Raw genomic sequence first — 22,524 nt, forward strand, 5'->3', positions numbered from 1 at the left:
AAGAAAACAAACTTGAAGTTTCTACGGCACACCTGAGAGACGATACTATCATTTATAACCTAATGCGTGTCATTCAAAGCGGAGCCGCAAGTGGCGTACACAGAGATTTTTAAAAATGCGTAATTTATGAACCCCTTGACCAATCTCAAAAAAGTTGTCATTTTTGTAATTAGCATCAAAAGTTGTATAAGTATACCGAATTTAATCAAAATCGGAGATGGTGGGTGACATGGCCTGGATGATTTGACGTGGAATGACCCACTGGTCACATTTCCAATTGGAGCAAAGCACAGACACAACATAGGGTTCAGTGGTGTTTGACTGGCAACATTAATTTTCATGTCTCGGAGCTGAGGGACAAAACAAAATAGAGTTTAATACACTGCATGCTGCCAAACCTATGGTAAGCACATACTTTCCCCCATCATTTATCTTGCTAAACTAATTCCAGCAGAAGACATATTTTTTCGGCATATTGGGAGAAATGCCCCTAAGTAACAGATTTGAAGATGTTTAGACTACTCCATTGGACTATGGTGTCCCTTTAGTTGCTCTTTATTAAAGGAAATATGAAGAAGAAAAAAACTGACAAAAATGAAAAAAAAAGCACATTACCCACCATGACAAGAGAACAAAAGTTTTACAGGGTAGCTAATGTTGTATCTACCAATTTCAGTTGGTAAGCTGCAGATTTGTTTTAGTTCGAGGACATTACATTTCTTCATCAAAATCAAGTAATCATTATATTTGTCACACATCAAGATATGATGAATTTTCAACACAATTATCCTATGATGCAAGGGAGGACATAAAAGTTACAACTCAGGCTTTACACATTTGTAAAACTTTATTACAGTAAGATCACAGATTAATAGCACTATGGCATGATTACATTTGCCTACATAACAAGGTTTCATAGGTGATCACCTTGAATGACAATGTTTTATTTCTTTTCACAAGTCACCTAGACTCATTTCTTATACATCAATGAAAAAAAAAAAACTATCACATTATTTGTCCACTTACAAAACTAACATGAATATGAATGATGATTCTAGGCTACAAATGAACATCGACATGAATATGATGAGGTAAAGTAGATTAAAAAAAAATCTTTGTAATATTGTCTACAAATAATTCTTCCATCAATAGGAATTTGAAACAAAAGTATACATGCTGCATGAAAACTAAAGAGTTCCTGCCTTCCTAATTAAGTGATTGGACAGATGGAGACACTGGTAATAAACAGTTAATCATTATTCTTCTTTATGGTGCATGTTGTTTAACAATCTCACTATATAATTCATTCTAATTACAAACAAAACATGCAAAAATCACTATGCATATTATTTTTGTTTCATTTGTAATTTGACTGAATTATAGTACACAACTAGCCATATTTTTACGTGGAGCTTTTAAATTATTTTTTCCCAATTTTACACTGATTCTTTTTGGGAGGAGTCCATCTAAGAGCAGCTGTGTCAACTGTAAGTCGAGGCCTCTTGAACTGGGACGACTTGATGTGTTCTTCGACTAACTTTGGCGTCACACATATTACATGTTGGCCCTTCCAGTATTTCACCATGTTCATGGACTGGAGTGTTGAAATGATGTCTGTCTGTGTAATACTGGTCATTTGACTGAAAATGAAACAAGATTTATTTCATTATTTTTGCAGAAAAATTAATACATCAGAAAATGGAGGTGTGCGTGTGTACAAATAAGGACACTGTTGAGTAACAATGAAATTGACTGAAACATATAAATGAAGAGGGGGAGTACCCATGCTAAGGCTGCATACGTAAGGCACGTTTCGAGGTATAAAATGCCTTCACTCTTTCTCCTTCGGCAACAGCAGCTCTGACAGAAGCGATTCCAACTTACTTTTATTCTACGACCTCATATGATACCAAACTGCCAATTTTTCTGTCCAAGGAGATAGGTTTGGAGCAACAACTGGGCATCTCATGGTTCCTAAATGTAACATGAGAAAAATGGTTTGGATCCCACTTTGGTGAATAAAACATCAAGATTTTGGTACAAAAACTGGGCACATTTCAGTATCAAAAGCGGTATAAAGAATGGCATGTCAGTGTTAAAATAGTGAATAAAACCATAAATTTGATTTAAAATCTACACTTAATCCACAAAAGGAACATTTCCCTTCTAATAGAATATTTACGTATTTATCAGAATAATTAGTTTATTATTGTGTAAGGAGTCCATTTTTACTTCTCAAATATTTACAGCAGAATTAATATATTTTCCGTGATTTGCATAACTCACAGGATAATTCAGACTTCAAAAAGTGTTGCGTCTGTAAACAAACTCTAAATTTTGTGTTGAAGAGTTTATTTGGCATTTTGTAGTTCATTTTGCAACATTTCGTGACAAAACATGGTAGGAAAATGCACCTCACACCTTTCAAAAACCTGAGAAATGAACATTAATGTCATACTTCACACTTCGTGTTTTCATCAAAAACTAAATATGCACACCTCTACTAATTAGCCTATTTGAGCATAAACTCAGGGTAAAACGATTTTGCCTGAATGAAACTAAAATGGCCATGTGTTTTCATTAAAAAATCAATGAGGAAATAGGAAGTGTTTGCCCAGAGTTCTTTGTTTTTATAATTCTATCATTTTTTTTTTTTTAAAAAAAATATGTATGTAACTGAGAATTTCAATTACCATTCTTTCTAAACTCCCATTGCCTTCTTCAGGAGAAGGAACTGGAAAATGAAAACTTATGGCAAGAATTTGAACCCATAACCTTCACAGGTGAGAGCATGAGTCAGCCAGTTGCCACACAGAGGTTGTCAGCTCAGCTAACATGGAAGTTAGGAGAATCATAAATCTTCTCACAAACTTTACCAAAAATAACTTTTCAGGAAATAAGAAGAATCTGTGCATCTTTCCTCTACTGGTTAGTTAAACATTTGCTTAGATAACCAACAATACAATGTAGCTTACCTGAGATCCTTGATCGACAACGTGCCTCGAAAATCCCTTAATATTTCCAGCAGCACCCACGACCAATAGGAGCGGTAACTGAGCTTCCCTAGGTCGGACAGTGGTTTCTCGGGACTTCCTACAGCATTTTCCATCTTGGACAATTCGTAACTAAATGCAATTAGGAGTTTTCCATAGCCTTGTCTCTGATATGGAGGTAACGTCAAAATGCACGCGACGTTATTCCCATCTGGAGATTCTTTCTCCTAGAGAAAAGAAAAAAAAAATATTAAAATTAGGATTGTGATATCCCTTTGAACTGATACCCGTACTGAAGCTGCTCTTACTCTTTCTTACCGATATCGATGCTTGAAAAATGTAATAATTAAAAGTTATATAAAATACTGATTAATAAGGGACACTGGGGTATTGCTGAATACTTAAGCTTTGATCGTGAATTATGAAATTATTTGAAAACATTTCAGACTCTGCATAGATTCTACCTCCCTTCAAAATCAACTCAATAACAATGTTCCCAAACCATTTGCTTTACACAAGAAACCAAGGAAAAAACACAGTTGTCATACTTGGCATTGCCTGATTTTTTTATGTAATGCCGAACATCATGTTTGCCATTATTCCTTGTAAAAAATAGTTACTAATAAAGACAAATGAAAACAAAATTAAGGAATACAGATCTTGTTTTTAATTACATTTTTATCAAAGTATATAATCACATTGAAGATGAAACATTGCACATTCAGTTTCTCAGGCCACAAAACAGTGAAGTGTGCTCTTTTCTCTATCCTGAGCAAAAGTCACACAAATATGTTTTAAATTTCTTTTCTTGAACTACAGTCTTTATGGGTCCTGTCCTTACATTTTTTATTTGATCATTTACACCACAATTCTTTATATCTTCCAAATTCTCCACACACACCTCACCCCATATCTCTGCGGAAAGATTCAGCTGTTCGCCATTACCCCTTTCTGCACCTTGTTGTTTTCATTATCACTACACGTGCTGTATATAATATAGAAACATTAGAGTATGTTTGAAAATTGCCTAAATAGATGTACTATCTACAAGGGTAAACAACATAAAAAAATAATTTAACATTCTCCATTGATCTCGAAGCAAATACAGCACATAAATTACAAGCAAAGTTGAAGAGAACAAATCTTTGTCCACTGGCTTTGATGTTTCTCAGATTAATGATGACGGCACTAGGAACTTAACACAATGTCCATGACAGGCACTAGGTGGCAGCACCTATTGGATCACTCATATCAAGGAAGGAAAGCAGAAAACCTGGGGTGCACCATTACCTCTGTTGTGTTTGGCATTACCTCAGTTTCACCTACTAATGTGTACTGCATTCCAATTATAAGCATCAATTTATCACAGTTTTGCTTCAAAATATTCAAGAATGACATCAGAATACTAAAATACTTGTTATGTAATAAAAAAATGTTTTCCCCACAATATTGGTGCAAAATAAATGAAATTTCAAATTTTGCATAATTTCCAGCATAATTAGACTCTGTGAAAGTGTTGCACAACATTTTAGTGGACCCTGCAAAAGATAAAAACACTGGAAAGCCATTGGCTGGTATCGGCTAATACAGACACATCAGCATTGATATCAGCTCAGCCCTAATTAAAACATTATTTACTCTAAAAATTGAAAATAGTATTAACAGAAAAATGCAATTCATAACATTTGTTAAAATAAAAAGATTAAACTTACTGTTTGAAACATTTGAAATATTGTATTAAATCAAATATGTACTAGAAATATCAATACATTTAAGCGTAAAAATTCATTATATTATTTATTCAGAACCACACTGAAGTTACTATGCCAAATTGCATTTCAGGATGAATTAGTAGAGTGGAACAAGTGAAAAACATTGGCTAATCTCTGTGGAACTGATTCACACTTTATTCAATGTTACATGCACCAGGAAATCAATTTTTGGTACTTTTCTTAACTCAGTGGAACCTTGATTTTACGTTTTTCAGGGGACCAAGCTAACAACTTAAAATGTAAAACCCGAGGAAATTCTTATAACATTTTGCTGTTTGGACCATCAATATTGAATGTATAATACGGGAAAATGTAAAATTCAGGAACGAAAAATCGGGGTTTCACTGTATTAAAATTTCAATACATCTTATCAGGTGTTCAATTTTCATTAGAAAAAAATTGGTTATTGCTAGAGACTGGATTTTAAAGGAAAGTCCTATTTTATTTTTCAACACTGATCATGGAATAAATTACAGTGTTGATAAATATCTTCCACCAACAAGATTACATGGTTTTGAATTCCCTTTTCTCCCTTCTTCAACCCACATTTTCTTTTTTAAAACATTTTCCTTTCTGGTCCCTTGATTGACTAGTTTTTCAGCCTACATTCCTTTCCCCCTTTTTTAAAAAACAAGATATCAAACATTTTGTACGACTGTCTTTCCCTGAATAAAACATTGAACAATGAAAGAACAAGTGCCTTCTACCTTACACTCCCTCCATGAGTGTTGCGAGTGCTTTGTAGAGATTGTTGAAACAATGCGATCTGGGCTTCCACACAAACAACCACATTGCATGTGGCACACCTGTTGAGTGAAAGTGTACTTATCTGCTAGATTTACACTTTTATTGTGAAGTTTTTTAGAATATTTTTAAGTTAACTGTGTGACAGTATTGAGTGTCAGTGAAATGGCGAAGTCAGGTTCAAGTGGCAGCAAGCTATGAAAAACTGTAAGCTGTTGCAAGAAAGATTCCATCGACCGGATGGTAAGATTACACACGCCTGCAAATTTAAACTTTCTGATCATTGCATAATGTTCAAATATTGAATTTTTATATTTCAGGCATGCTGAATCTAGAACTAAAGTCAGTTTTTCTTAATCACATCAGGTTTTTTGCAAAATCAAAATGAATATATAAGACTCTTACTCACATACAGGATTAATACACTCTATTATCGTATGTAAGGAATGCTTTTTTCTCATTATTTTTACTCATCTAAACACTCCTATATTACACTGTTGTATTTATGAGAGTAATATAAAAGTAAGTAATGTATTGTATAAACTGGTTTGAAGAAAAACACTATATTAAAAGCATCTGTAAACACCGCTTTGCACTTACTCTTTTACTGGTACTGGTAACATGTTCTAGAATGGCAAGTCCACAGTTTCAATTTTATTTTAAGAAACTTCTTTGCGTTTCTTTTTGGTTGTGAGCTGTAGTTGGATTGTCTCTTTTCAGTAACCAGCAGTAATCTGCCAGCATGTTCTTGTTCCATTTCTCTTGATATCTGCATTCGATTTCCCTTAGATCCTGGTGGAATCTTTCTCCTTGCTCTTCGCTCCAAGTTCCTAGGTTCTCGGGGAAATAGTCCACAAGTGAATGTAACATGTGCACCTTTAAGCTGATAATGCAGCCTAAATCTTGGAAAGAAAGAAGCATTTTGTCCACAATTTTTTGCAGTCTGGATTCTTTGTGTTGCCAAGAACGTTTTTGACATCCCGGAATGCTTTCCATGTCTATCGTTCTGCTGTGCACATAACTTCTTCAAAATTAACATCAGAAAGAAGTTTTCTTATATCTGGACCTGTGAGGATACCCTCTTTCATTTTGGCATTACTGATGTCTGGGAATCGATAACACAGGTACTGAAAGCATTCACCTTCATTGTTTACAGCCTTAACGAATTGCTTCATGAATTCTAGTTTGATATGAAGCGGAGGTAACAAGAATTTCTTGTTTTATATTTTTTGAGCCTACAATCCACTGTCTACGTGGCCATTCCTTTTGGGTCCAGTGATGTGACCTTGACCGACTGTCAGACTCTCAAAGAAAACAGGGGTGCATTGTGTAATTTGCTTCTAGACCTAACAGAATACCTATCACTTTAAAGTCACCATACACTTGCCACTTGTGTTTCTGGTACTTTATTTTACACACCATCATCTCAAGAATTCCGTATGTTTCTCGCATAATAACTGAATATGCAACGGAAACTGATGCAAGTTTGTTTTCGTTGTGAAGAAGGACGTACACTTCAAACTACGCTTGGAGGCATCAATAAAAAGCCTCCAGTGGGTAGGGTCATACTATGGTACTCCTAGTTTCAGCATAACCTTCGGAATGCTGTTGCAGTAAACCAAAGTCTCCTCTTTAGAAAAGAAAGGTGCAAATTCTTCTTTGCGATGTCTGTACCAATAGTAGGTCGTTCCTGGTGCCATATTCCTTTCACGAAGTCTAGACCCAAGTATCTCGGCAGATTCCTTTGTAAGACCAAGATCTCGAAAAAAGGTCATTTAAGGCACTTTGTTTGAAAAAAGTTTGGGTTGAATTTCAACACCTTCTGGTGAAAAATCACAGTCAGAGATAGCACCGGCCATTTCCGCATCAGATTCAGAAGAGGAACGATCATGTAATTGTACCGGACGCTGCGGTACTGGTACATCAGCGCCATGGGGAACGGGTTAAATTGCATACATACAATCTTACTTTTGTTCCTGCTGTTAAATCCCTTCACATTCACAGAACAGAAGTAGCAGTTCGTACTGTGGTTTGTAAGTTGTCACCACACCATTGCAATTCTGAATGGCAACGCTGTTCGCTCACCGTTCACCCACTACCGTAACTGATCTATACAGGTCCTACAAGCCTTATGTGGTGACCACGGCTTGTCTTGGTCTCCCAGTTTGATGCGTATACGAAGTACGTATAGGCCTTTCTCACGCTGTTTTATCGGCACGAAACTTCCACACACATAGCAGAATGTATCTGGACTGTTCTTGCAGCCACAACGTGGCATGTTGATATAAGTTCAATAAAAAAGTTAACACAGTATGTCACTTACGTATAGGACACTTATGTTTTCACTAGCAAGCGAAGAACGACTCAGCCTGTAGTGCACAAAGCATTACAACAGAATGGCGCCACTCAGCAAAACCTACCGTGTTGTACAGTGTTGTCGGCTCTAAGCTATGATCGTGATTATACAGGGTTGCCAGATGGCTGCAGGAGATCGCATTCATAAATGAATCCGGAAATCTAATTTAAAGCATCACTTCTCCTAACATCATAACGAGTGCATTAGTGCATGTGCATAAAAAAAACCCTTATATCAGATTTTAAAGAAATGTGATGTGATGTGCTGTGGAAAAAATAACGTCAGATCCTGATTCAGGATGCAAAAGTCATCTTAGAAAACAATACAGGATGGCGGGAATGAAACCATTGCAGGTCAGTGTTATTCATTGTACTTTACCTTTAAAAAAAAAGGAAATGAAAAAGGACTATAGTTTATTTTTGCACTCCACTAAAAATATGATTTAAATGAAAGCACACTATATACCATTTATACAGGGTGTATACAAACATGTGTCAGAAACTTTAGGGATTTATTCTTGACATCAAAACATAACAAAAAGTTCATATGAACATGGGTCCGAAAATCCTTCGTTAGGGAGGTATGAAAGGAAATAATAATGAGATATTGACCAAACACATTTACATGTATGAAAGGATTTAATATTCATGGCACAAAAATGATACATTTACCAAACACATTGCCATTTACAAAAATTGCTCGAAGTGACCACCTCCTGCTTCCATGCATCCCCTGAGCCTGCGTTCCATATTTCGCCGGACGTTGTGGAAAACTCCTGGTGTGTTCCGTATTTGGTCAAATCCACGTTGGATACGCTCCCTCAGAACATCGACATTGGGTACGGGAGTTGAATACACCAAGGATTTTAAATGTCCCCAAAGGAAAAAATCCATTGGGTTTAAATCTGGCGATCGGGAAGGCCATGCAATGGATCCCTCTCGACCAAGCCATCTGTTCGGAAACTTGTTATCGAGATACTGGCGAACTATCCGTGTAAAATGCGGTGGAGCACCATCGTGCATAATCCACATTCGTTGGCAGACGTCTAGAGGTACATCATCAAGTAAATGCAGCAACTCATGTCTGAGAAAGAAGTAGGGGCCAATGAGATGATCATGAATGATTGCACCCCACACGTTGAGGCTGAACCTCTGTTGATCTTTGTCTTGTCGCACTGCATGAGGGTTTTCATAAGCCCAGATGTCATTGTTATGATAATTTAAGATCCCATCACGTGAAAAGCCAGCCTCATCAGTGAATAAGGTACATGCTAAGAACTGCAGAAACACGGTACACTGCCCTAACATGCATTGACAGAAATTTATTCGTTGCTGAAAGTGTGCCTCATTTAATCCTTGCACCCGTTGAAGGTGATACGGGTGCAGACGATTTTCGTGCAGAATGTTCCAGATCGTGATGTGATTAACGCCTTCCCTTCTCGCAATTCTCCTTGTACTGGTTGATGGAGTTTCATCCACAGTCCGAAGAACCCGTTCTTCAAGCTCAGGCGTTCGTACATCACGTGGTCTCCCACCATCTGCAACTCTCTTCTCAAATGTGCTTGTCTCTCGCAAGCGTTGGTTAGTCGTACAAACGTTCTTGCACAAGGTAACTGCCTCCCAGGTTAACGTTCCGCATAACGTTGACGTGCTGCGTTCGCATTCCCATCTGCTAGGCCGTACATGTAGTGCATATCAGTCATTTCAGACACTGAATACATCGTTGTGATGTGTTGTGATAGAAGTCACAGTAAAACAGAACAAACGACAATCAGACACAAAAAAACAAATGCCATGCCCAACTGTACACAAGAAAGTGAGTACAAATGCACATTTGAGGTACATTACACAACCAGGTGTCACTACAGGGAATTCCTTTCATACCTCCTTAACGAAGGATTTGCGGACCCATGTTCATATGAACTTTTTGTTATGTTTTGATGTCACGAATAAATCCCTAAAGTTTCTGACACATGTTTATATACACCCTGTATAGAGTGAAGGTGTGATCAACCCTGATGGTGAACAAGCAAAAAACACAGTACACCTAAACAACCCCTCTCAACATGCTTCACAGTTTCAAGGAGCTCCTTGCCTATGGTGATAAATTCAATGTGCAAAACAGAAAAAGCAGCTTGTTTTGCATCCAAACTCAGACGTAATCAGTAGCAGAGATCTTTCATCACGTGGCAGTGAACAACACAACCAGAAAACCGAACTCTGTGCACCAAAAATTGAACTCTGCTCTCACAAATTTCAGCATTTAGCATAACAAAAAAAACTCTATCATCTCAAATCAGACAAAACTAACCAATACATAATTATGCAAACAAAGTAACAGAAGTTCAATAGTGACTACAACAGTATCATCTCGAAAGACCTCCCTTCTCGGACTTCTCCTCCACCACCACCAGTACAGGCATCTAGAGGGTGGTGCTAGTAGGAATGCAATTAATATTTAAGAAAATGTCTTGTGGATAAGTGACTAATTCTTTTTAGCATATTAATTGCATACCTTATTAAAAAGTAGAAAATAAAATAAAACTAATGCACACATCTTCGAACATTAGATACACAAAAGGTCTGAGTATCATGCAGAAAATATGTCATCTTCAAATCAATGGTCTGCCATTACTAAATTTGAACAATGAGAAATAAAAATTCACACTGTCTGAAAACCTCTGCTAAAAAAAAAGTGTTCTGGAAGAAATGACATATTAATGATAGCCTACCAATTAATTTTTACAGATGAACTTATCAATACATAAGCTTTACAACCATATAAAATCAGTACTTACTTTTGAGAAATATCCTACCAGATGAGCTCCATGCTTGTCTACTTCACAAAGTATATAAAATAAAAAGGGTTCTACGTCAAAGTACAATGTCTTGTGGTCCAAAAACAGTTTGGCTAATAAACAGAGATTCTGGCAGTATATTTTGTGGTCTCTGCCATCTACTTCCCAAATGGACAAAGTACCCTTCCTGTAGATTTCCTTCCCCGGTGGTTGTCTCCATGTACACTCACTCTGCAACAAATAAAGAAAAATTAATTACATATTCAACTAAGTAAACAATAAGATTTTTTTTTCGATTTCCATAAGTTTAATACACTAAAAAACCAAGGTGGTTTGATTTAAATAAGATGATTTTTTTTAATTCACTGATTTCAATCACATTAAATAAATAATTTAGAGAATAATGTACATGAGGATCTTGTAGTTATTAGAATCACTTTTCATGAAAGCACATTAATCTCATAATTATTGAATGATAGTTTATTAGGCTCTAAGAAAGGAAACAAAATATATGTACCGATGGTGTGAAGCTTATACGAAAAGAAACTTAATACGTAAACTGTAAACATACTTAAATTTCTCCAGATTTAAAATTCAATAATTTTTATACAGAAAAAAAGCAAACATTTTGTGTAGAAAAATATACAAAATACTAATCACCTTAAACCTTAAATAGTGTCATTATCATTAAACTGTAAACAAACATGGCAGCTGATATTTTGCAAACTATCATTTCAAAAATGACAAAATTCAGCTACGAAGACTATACAAAATATTTTTAAGATACAATTTTATATATACGAGGGTCACTATTTATATTTTGAGCCTAACAATGAAAAAACAGGAATTTGGCATTGAAAACTGCTTTATTGTTTTTCGAAGTATTCTCCTTTATGGTCAATACACTTTTGCATTCGTTCGAACCATTTGTCAAAGAAGTTTTTCCAATTTTCTTGAGACACCTCCATAATATGGTTTTTGAACGCATCAACGGCGTCTTCCGCAGACGAAAATCGTTGTCCACGCAAATTAATCTTGACATTCGGGAACAAGAAGAAGTCATTGGGTGCCAAATCAGGACTGTACGGCGGATGACTGTTCATAGTCGGTTGTTAGACGAGATGTGTGACAGCTGGCATTGTCTTGATGAAGAATGATCCGACGGCGTTTGTTTGTTTTCCGTATTTGACCGAAGACCTCTGGCAAACAAATTGTTGTGTACCATTCAGAGTTGACCGTTCTACGTTCCTCTAAAGGCACAGTTGTCACATGACCAGTTTTCCCGAAAAAACAGGCGACCATTTGTTTCGATGTGCTTCGAGCACGAACAACTTTTGTTGGATTGGGTTCATCTTGAAACACCCATACAGTCGACTGCTGTTTACGTTCCGGCTCATATGCATATATCCATGATTCGTCACCTGTTACAATCTTATATACGTCTTTTGAAGCACCACGATTGTATTTATTGAGCATTTGTTTGCACCAATTGATGTGAGCGTCTTTTGGAGTTTTTGTCAAATTGTATGGGATCCAACGAGAACATACCTTTCTCACAGCTAAATGATCATAATAACATACACTCCAGTTTACCGTAGCGGTGGTTTTACATGTTTTATTGTGAGTTTTAAGGGGTTTTTAGCAAAGTGGTTTTAATTCTGTATAGGTCAAGCACTATGAAGCGTTTTTAACCCGAACCTTTTACCCAGTATCCTTACATGACACTTCTCTGACATGGCTTGATATTCCGAGCTGAAAACGACAACCTGAGGAAGGAAGCAGTAAAGCTTCCGAAACGTCGTCCACGTAAGAATACATACTCACTTGCGTAAGTAGACCAATTTGAATGCTCTAACGTATTTTTGTTTCTAAATGATCATGTAATATTTTATATATGCTGGTGGAATTAATGCCTATGGTTGCCTCAGTCTCACAGTATGTCACATGACGATCTTGCAGTATTAGGTTTTGCACAGCATCAATGTTTTCTTGAACAACAACTGATTTTGGACGACCTTCGCGAATCTCGTCGATGAGCAAATGGCGGCCACGATTAAATTCGTTATACCAGCGTTTCACAGTGGCAAAGGATGGGGGCTTCATTGCCAAATGTGGAAGTAAGTTGATCGATGCACTCTTGTCTTGATAATCCACGTCGAAAATCGTAAAAAAATCATCGCACGAAAATGTTCACGAGTTAATTCCATTTTATTGTTGTCGCGCAATCTCCAAGGCAACATAAACAACACAAATCAAGCTATTGACAAAACATTTGACGTACGTTATGGTCAATAATGCCAGATGATTTCCTGCAATGCCTAACTTCAATCAGTGTTGCCAAGGCTCAAAATATAAATAGTGGCCCTCGTATAGTACATCCAAAATGTTTTATCATTGGAATAAAATATACTGAAATTATTAGTTTCATTAACACACGCAACAAACATTTCCAATTCCAAAGTCTGTTCATATAGTATCACAAAGAGGAAAATGTATATTTTTTATATGCTTTAATCAAACTTCAAATATACAGTAAAACCTTGTTAATTCGGACTAATGGGGGGATAAGTTGACCGGTTTAACTGATATAACCTAAAAGAACAGTAGAAAGTGCATTAAAACTCCATTTATAGCAACAAACTGCGTTTATTATGGTGAATTTAAAGGGCATAGGCCTAAATACACTATACAGTACAGTAAAATGTAAAGCAATACTGTACATACGGTAACAGTTCGTTATATCGGACACACATTAAGCCTTATTTCCATGATATGAAAAACTAAATATGCTGACCAAGGCAGTAATTTATTTTATTATAAAACATAAACTAAACGTGACGTTTCAACCTTCTAGCAAGGTCTTCTTCAGACTCTGCACCAAGTACAAATGTAACAAGGTACAAAAACAGGAGGATATACATGAACATTACTCCCTTCCAGACTATTAGGAAGATGTTCTGGAACATTCTAGCAGGTGACTTTCCCTTGTCAACTGTACTTTCACCTAAAAGACTAAAACATATTTACTTCCATCTAGAATGTGGTTGGACTCTTTATCTCATGCTTTTTTTCCTTCCTTCTTCTCTCCTCTTTCTCTCTTGTCCTTTCCACTCTTTCTAACACATTCTTCCATTCTTTGTTTAACTTCAGTCCCCCACTCCAGTTCACTGTGTCTTCACCTTTCTTCTCTATTTCCTTGGTCTCCTTCCAATTTCTCACTAGTATTCTCTTCTCCCTTCCTATCTGCTTAGCCTCATCCCACTCTATGTCATGTCCTGTTTCTCTCGTGTGTTTAAATATCGCATTTCTCTCTCTCTCAAGTCATATATCATCCCTATGTTGTTTCAACCTGTCTTTCAGCCTCTTTTTCATTTCTCCTATGTACACACTCTGACATTCTTTACATTTCACTTCGTAGATAATCCCTTCCTCTTCCTCTTCTCTGTTTTCCTTTTGCTTGTTTGCATTCTTCGCTATTCTTAAGATGCTTCTCCCTCCCTTCCTGTAAGTTTTGTTTTACCAATTGTGTATTGCAGAACATAGTTCAAGATGCCATTATGCTTTTTACATGAAAACAAACACAATTTTTCACATAGAGAGTAGTTTTTGTTAATCCTTTTTTCACTTCCGTAACACACAATATGGCAGGCAGAGGTTGACTAGTGTTGTAGGTATGAAGTGTTTCCAAACTTCTTAACCGAAAAATACCTACAATCATGTTCGTCACGTGTGCAAATTGTACATTATGCACGAGTAGCTGACGGACAGCCCCACAAACCATTTCCGATAAGGTTAGGTTAGGATAGGCAAGCATAGGTAAAAAAAAGGAGTTGGAAACACTGACAGGGGGCTACATCATCAAACGTATGCAGCATCCGGTTCATGTAGCGAAAGCAATGGCACTTGTGCGTTGGTGACATATTTCTAGTAAAATACATGATTTCCCGGTGAAATAGATTCCACGATGAAAGATTCCACCTCGATGAAGGTTGGAAACCTTAGAGAAACTCATTTCCGTAAGTAGTTTCTTCTGTAAAAATGAAGAAATGTGTCTCCGATATAACGAACTGTTACTGTACATACAATGCAGTACGTAGGAGGAATGCAATTGTTGACTTCTAGCCATATTTAAAACCTTGCATTCAACTTTTCTTTCTTTCTTTCTTCTTTTTTCTCTGTCCGGATTAAGCCAAGTTTAGCTTATCGGGGTCCAGATTAACAACGTTTTACTGGATTTATATTTGACAGGGTTGTTTACCAGAAAAAGGATATCTATAAAAATCATATATCTATATGTATGGTGCAAAAAACCATACAAGTAATTTCAAGCGTTTTTTTTAAATAAAAATAGATTTAAATAAAAAAAATCATTAAAAATGATTTTTTAACCCTGTAAAAACTCAACATTAGCCAAAAAGGTAAATATAATGTTTAAAAGGAAAATAGGAAGGTTGATGTTTTATCTGCAGGCTTATGTAACAGGGCATTCCTCTATTTAATGTAAACATTTAACCTCCCTATTTTAACGAATGTTGTGTTTAACTTCTTGGAAAGTTAAAGCATTGTGTATTGGAAAAAAAATTATACTCTTTAATCACTGGTGTACCCGAGGGGGGGGGGGGGGGGCTGAAGGGGTCACAGCCCATTAGAAATGTTTAGGAAATAAAAAATTCAAATGAAGGTATGTAATGAAGTCTGCAGAAAAAACTTAAAATTAACCATTTTTGTGAGCAAAGCATTTTGGTTTTGCATATATAAAGATAGTACTTTCAGTACTTGTATAGTCTTAAAATATCGAAAATTCCATCATAAATAACTGCTTTGACAAATGTCTTACTAATGCTTGAAACCTGAAACTTGCACGAGTCGATCGGGGACCATCTCGACTTATTTTTATCAAACACAACAAAACACTACAAATCTCAACAAGCTTTCGAACAGGATTAAACGACGAAGTGACCCAACATACATCAGAAATACTACCCAGTTTTAGTATTCGATAGAAAAGTAGCCTACTTGTGAAGCACCATAAGTCTGGAAAAATACAGAATACATGGCATCTAAAAGAAAGACAGCCAGGGGCACCAATTGTTCAAAAACAATGGGTGGACTGAAACACTTGATTTATAAGTTTGCAAAAAAAGACAATATATTGGGTGGGTTCGGGCCCCACGGACCCATATAAATTGCCGCCACCATACAAATTCGACATAAATTGCATAACAATTTTTTTGGTAGGTATGGTGCAGTAAACTTAACTGGAACACCATAAGTACGATATAGTTTACAAGTGGTTTGGAAATAATGATATCCAGTTGAGATGTGTCATTCATAACCAGCCAGAGATCATGAAAATAATTTTCATAAAAATACACTTTTCAACAGAAAACTTTATGCTTAAATAATCCAAAATGAAATATCTAGAAAAAAAAAAGTAAGCCACACATGTAGTATTATAACATAAAGAAAAAGATCTCTTGTGGAATATTTCAGAACATTATACAAAAAAAATAGATGAATCGATCGACCAACCATTGCCCTCCCCTTGGGAACTTTTATTTTATTTTATGCTGTCCTTCTGCCATTTTTGGTTTATCGTGATGATGAACATGAGAGATAATTGGATGAAAAAGTGTTGAAAGAACACCTATGCCCAGGTCAGGATTCGAACCTGGGAAATTAATATACTTGGCTACCGAGCTAGCCCTTTGGGAAAATATGTGGCAGATAATGGCATGGGTTTCCTAGGGCTACTACAAGATAAATCGGTCACATACGCATAGCAACAAAACACTTACCATATGGTAGCGATAGGTCTTTTCTAACCGCATGTACTTCAAACAATATTCACAAATCCATAGCTTGGGCTGTTTCCCATATTCCTCAGGGTATGGGCTAAAATACCAAGTGTCAATTTCATAGCGGCCAATTTGAATCCTATCGATGTATTTCACTTTTGTAATAGCTTCATGTTCCTTTTCCAGTGCTGCCGTCGTCGGATCCATTTCAGCATAGGTCTGTAATAATCCAATAACATGACAAGAGAATAGCTTACATAGAAAAGGAAAATTCATACAGGTTTTTCACATGTAATACATACTAAAAGATTAATTCTGTTTGTAGTGTGAAATTTGAACAATTATTACAATTCTCTCTTTACTTATGGTTGTTACAAACAGATTTTATTTTTTTAGGGCACCAAGCTGAAGAACTTAAAATGTGGGAAAATGTAAATTGAGGTACATTTTATAACAATTTGCTATGTTGGGATGATCAATGTATAATGTTGAAAATGTAAAATCAGGGTTACACTCTCTCTTGAACTACCTATTAAAAATAATGAAAGAAGGCTGGGTGGGAGTTTGAATGCAGAGAAATGATCTTTAAGGGCAAGAAGTACAGTTGACTACACAAGAGTGCAAACACCCAAACAAGAGGAAGAATTACATGGTCTGGTGTCGGATAGAAGCTAGTATTTAACATGTGTGCCTATGGAAGTAATGCTTATTATTACTTAATAGAACTTTACAAAGCTCAACAATGGAAAGGAGAAATGCTGAACATCATTTCAGACCAGAAATGTCAAAATGTGGCTTTAAATAGTGAAAAATGTAAGTCAAAGAGTACGTAATTCTCTATAAGAAACAGAGAGGAATCTAAGCACATTTGTTGATATTATTGTAATAGCAATCATCTAGCTTAATAAGCACAATAAAGAATTAATTGTAGCTGCCACATGAGAAGAAATATATGTATATACTCTAGAATACATAGGAGACTTTCCTCAATATGTGAGTGCATTTTGACCTTAAATTTAAATAATGTTGTACATACCTTTTGTATGTGATTGATTTCGTCATGTCTTCGTTTTTGATTCCTAGTTATTTTTCTTTCTGACTGATCAGATAATAAATCCCCTGGAGTACTTCTTTCACCATTTTTCCATTGTTGATCAGACATATCAAATCGTGAGCTCATTATCCTGAAATGCAAAGTATTAACAAGTAGAATTTACTCTAAAAGACCCTTTTACCATGAAAACAGGGATACTGTAAAGAGGTAAGGTTACACTTTTAAAAAATGCTACATGTTCCTTTCTCACATTACTGCATTGATGTGTTAGTTACAAGTGGAGAGTGGGTTCAGTAACATGTATAATGGTGTCTTTTTAAAACTCTGGCAACCAGTCAGATGTCCAATAATAAATTAGTTGAGATTTATAAGTAGTTTATATTCTCTGAAGGGTGATGTCTGCAATTAATTCTCGAAGACATTTCAGTGTATGTTTATCAACCTGGTGACCATTGTATAAAACAAGGTCCTCATTGATTACATAACTGTGTTTACTTTTCCCAAACTGATCATGCTGCCAACATTCATGCAACTATCAACAGATATTAGATGGACACATATGTTATCAGACTTCCCATAATAAAATAATGATGACAATCATGTTATCAATGTACATATATAGTAATTGTTGTCATTATTTCTATGGATTTTATAAAGTGCCTCATTCTTCTGTTGGCTGGAAAGAGGTTGTGAACAATGTTGAAAGTAATGTTCTTCTGTACTGAAGTGTTTGTGAAATGTCTGTTGAGGCAGTTTTTCATTTGCAATGTGATAAGAATATTTTAACTATGATCTAATTTACAAAATAAGTTATTTCCTAAATCTAATAAACGTGTATTAATTGTTACATCGTAAAGAAAGTGCATTGTTAATGTAATTCATAATGAGAATACACTAAAAATTAAAAGCAAGATATGTGTCTGTGTTACAGCAGCTGAGGGCCAAGTTTTCCAAAGCTGCTCTTCATTGAATAGCACGTGGTCAGAAATATATACCCTATATACAAGGTCTGTCTAAAAAGTAGTGGCAATGACTCAAAAAATAAAATGTATTTATGAATCATCCTTACACTAATTCTTCTGTATGAACAGTTTTTGGGCAACCTGATCTTGGCATGTCATTTTTTTCAGTTCTGCCACTCTTAAAAGTAGAAAACCACCGGTAAACTGTTCTTGAGGGTAGGCAAGCTTGTTGGTAAGCCTGTTGCAACATTTCATATGCTTCAGTTGCTGTTTTACCCAATAAAAAACAAAACCGAATATTCGCTCTTTGTTCTTCACGATTTTCTCGAATAAGTTCGGCCATCCTGCTATTTGTCAATCTCGAAAAAAAAACAATCAAAATTAAAAGAAATACATAGAAATTTGGTATGATTTTAAAGGTTGATATCTAATAAATATGATGAAAATAATATTTTCTCAATAAACTCTTTTTAATTTGCGCCACAGTGTCATTGCCACTACTTTTTAGACAGACCTTGTATGTCTTATGTCTCCCAACACAAGCCTGCAACTATTACTTCCTAGTAGACCCCATTGTCCTCATGATGCTGGGTCAACACCAACAATTTGGGAGCTTCATCTGAGTTGAACCCAGGATCGCAATGATGAGAATGATAATCATTAGGTTAAGTAGGGACTCTGGACGACAGTGCTAACAGAAAAATTAAAGAAAACATAAGAAGTTCACCACCCAACACTAAAATAATTAGAACTTTACTTGAACAGTTACTACTAATATTAGCTGGAAAAAGTTAGTCATTTACTGTTTAATCATGCAATGGGGCAGAAAAAATGGTGCATATTTGGATCTGAACACCAATCCCTTCCGTAAATTCAAGAAAGGTAGTGTTTACTATCCTCTAAACACTTACCACAGCAATATTTTTACATGCCTGTGAATGTACGTATGTAATCAAATTCTTTGAAGCACAAGAAAAATATAAAAGAACACGCACCAAATATATGGCCACATGGAGCTTCTCAGCAAGGTAATAGGATCTACCTCCAATTTTGAGGCCCCATTTTTTTTTTGCCTGCAAGGGGGAGGGGATTAAAGAAAAATGCACTACACCACTGTTGATGTTAAATGCAAATTCAAAACATTAAGGTCGACCTTACCTATCTCGTGGTACCCACTCATCCAATCGCCTGTTGTAGCCTTCATAGTGAACATAATACTCATAGTGGCATTCCTGGTCATTGTATCTTGTCTGAATGATTTCAGCTGGATCTAAGAGAGATAAAGTACGGATAAAAATATCTTCAATGTTGGTTTTATATTATAATCTTTCTAAAAAATACTAGGAAATAAATAATTATAACGTTTAAGCCAGAATTCTATTTTAACAGCACAGTGATCCAAGTTATCATAAGCCTCATCTAGTTCGCTGCACTTTTTTTACACTAGATGTAGTGCAGGTGTACCCTGGTGTCAGGCTGGTGTAAGGAAATGATGTTCAACCAAGTACCGTGCGTCCATTTCGATCTTCAGCCGAGAGATCGGGAGAAGCGTGGCGGGCGGCACTGACGGAGATGACGACATTTGCAGCCTGTAATGCCCGCTAATTTTTATGGACATATGCAGACATTTATATAAATATTGCAAAAAAAAGCATAATTTTTCACATTACAAGTATTTATTGTTCGTTGCTAATTCACTTTCGTTACACACAATATGGTGGGCAAATCTTGACTCACGTTGTCTATCATCAGCTGATATGCAGTGTTTCCAAAACTTATTGACTGAAAAATGCCGCACAAACTATTCACAGAAGGTTTTTAAGCGAAAACTGATCCACAAGCCATTCACAGAAGGTTAGGTTAGGTTTCAGTTAGGTTAGGCAAACATAGAAAATTAAATTGGAAAAAATAAAGTTCACAATGCAACCTTCACTTATTAACCGAAAAATGCCGCACAAACTATTCACAGAAGGTTTTTAAGCAAAAATTGATCCACGAACCATTCACAGAAGGTTAGGTTAGGTTAGGTTAGGCAAACAGAAAATTAAATTGAAAAAAAAAATTCACAATGCAGCCTTCACACATCATCTTGTAAAACTACCGTGTGGTTGCTACACTAACAGGGGATTACATAATCGAACGCACGGAACACTTGATTCACGTAGTCGACAGTAATGGTGGCAAGAGCTATCGTGCATCGGAGATACATTTATGTCGAAAAATACATGATTTACCGGCCGTATAAGTTGAACGAAGGGAGAAAACACTTCCACAAACTTCCAAAAGTCTACAGAAACTCAGTTCCGTAAGAAGTTTCTCCTGTAAATTTGAAGAAATGTGTTTTCACTATACCATACTGTTACCCACCGTTTAACCAACTGAACGTGAGAGTGCAGAGTCAAAATGTACAGCGAATTAGACGAGGCTATATTTAAATAATTCATGTCATGAAAAATTCAATATGCTGACCAAGGCAGAAATTTATTTTATTTTAAGCGTTTAGTTTAAGTTTTAAAATAAAATAAATTTCTGCCTTGGTCAGCATATTAAGTTTTTCATATCATGGAAACAAGGCTTAATGGTGTTATAATTCATGTCAGGGCCCAAGTTCCTTTTGTTTTATTGCGATTTCATCACTCTACGAATGAAATTTTTGCATGGTTTGATTTCGATTTGTCTGTTAACACATACTGAGGAGTTTTAGCGATCACTTAATATTTTGTTCAATATATGCTGTCGTGGTTAGGTTAGGCAGGTTAGGTTTGGTTCCCTTAAAGTCCCTAAATGTATTCTACTAAGGTTCCGATTTACTTCTACATTCATTCCCACGCTTCTACGATATTTACTGTCGCTTGTCAACGGAGAATATCTTGTCCATGAGAAGTGCGTAAGGAAATTTTCAAGTAGTTTTTTTTTTCAACATAAATAACTTTTTTTTCGAGTCCAAACAGTGCTCATTACTTTAAGGAAGGTTCAAATTTCGTGTGACAATGATTTCCAAAATTCTACGATAATTAGTCTTTGTGCTCGGAGAAATCATAAAACAATCGGAACCGTTACCCATGTCAGTCAGTACTCAGTGTTAGGAAAAACTTACTTTTACACTACATTGATATTGACAGATGCTGATTACATCAGACACGAAACCATGAGCCAGTAATTTTAATTTAAAAATGAATATTTGTCAATTACATGTAAAAAAAAAAAGTGTTAATTAACTCTCTTGAGAACACAAAGGCCTTGGCACGTGAAAGAGCAGTAAATACAAAAACGTTGCTATGACAACAAGGATTATTTTGTAGTTCGCTGACCATTATTTTCTTATCTTGCAGGATACATTATATTTTATGCTTTACAGACAATAAAAAAATGAATCAACACAGTAAATAACATTTTTAATCATTTTTCTCAAATTACAGTTACGCGGAAATCAATAGCGTGGTGCGTGCTAAACAAGCTCAGACATGCAAATCCTTCCGACACACCCTGTACTCACGCCAAGAATCATCCGATCTTCGCACTAAATAGTGCTCCCCAATATCTAACGGTTGTTCTTCGATTGACTCGGAGTCTTCATTGTCCCTTACTCCGTTTCCATTAACGCTAATTGGGTCCTTTCTGTCGTTTTTGTCTTGTTTTTCCGAGGTATGATCTTCAATTTTCATATTCTCGTCAGCCATCTTTTCCTGTAATCACAAACGCACGCGATGAGATGCGACGTCACAACACTGCAGGTCACAAGAAACATAAAAACCTTGACCCGTTATTGTTTAGCTTCCTTTTTATTCTGGTTAACTATAGCATTCATCGCTTTGGATGATAGACAGAAAGCAAACAAAATTATGTCTGTTGATTATATAGCTAGCTACAACCATGCTACAACATATTATATATATTCATTTTTTTATATTAATATACCCATTCTCGGGCCACTTCAAAGCATTAGCGCAGAACTACATTCAATTATTTAACATAATACATCACATTGTTGTACCTAAATTATATTGTTTAATGGTTCTTTACAAAATTGTAGCACTGACTTGGGTAC

The 22,524-nt window shown here is 35.9% G+C and overlaps 1 protein-coding gene across 1 annotated transcript; it reads right to left on the bottom strand.

Moving 5' to 3' along the window:
- Positions 1 to 834: 834 nt before the first annotated feature.
- mof (males absent on the first) lies at positions 835 to 22,346 on the bottom strand. Its single transcript, XM_083131056.1, has 7 exons — positions 21,973 to 22,346; positions 19,635 to 19,746; positions 17,497 to 17,644; positions 16,461 to 16,679; positions 10,663 to 10,893; positions 2,976 to 3,220; positions 835 to 1,640 (listed from the first exon to the last, which is right to left on the bottom strand). Exons 1-7 carry the CDS (start codon positions 22,154 to 22,156, stop codon positions 1,421 to 1,423), a joined length of 1,359 nt encoding a protein of 452 aa, XP_082987182.1. The 5' UTR covers positions 22,157 to 22,346; the 3' UTR covers positions 835 to 1,420.
- Between the last annotated feature and the right edge of the window lie 178 nt (positions 22,347 to 22,524).

This window comes from Lepisma saccharinum, chromosome 11 (assembly GCF_977018435.1).
Source record: "Lepisma saccharinum chromosome 11, izLepSacc3.1, whole genome shotgun sequence".
NCBI lineage: Eukaryota > Metazoa > Arthropoda > Insecta > Zygentoma > Lepismatidae > Lepisma > Lepisma saccharinum.

Bases quoted from the DNA above. Each gene is read 5' to 3' on its own strand.
- mof (XM_083131056.1), bottom strand. From the start codon at position 22,156: ATGGCTGACGAGAATATGAAAATTGAAGATCATACCTCGGAAAAACAA. The intron at 19,747-21,972 runs GTGAGTACAGGG...TATCTCTCTTAG, and splicing joins AAGATCGGATGATTCTTGGC to ATCCAGCTGAAATCATTCAG. The intron at 10,894-16,460 runs GTAAGTGTTTTG...TATTTGTTGCAG, and splicing joins AGACCTATCGCTACCATATG to AGTGAGTGTACATGGAGACA.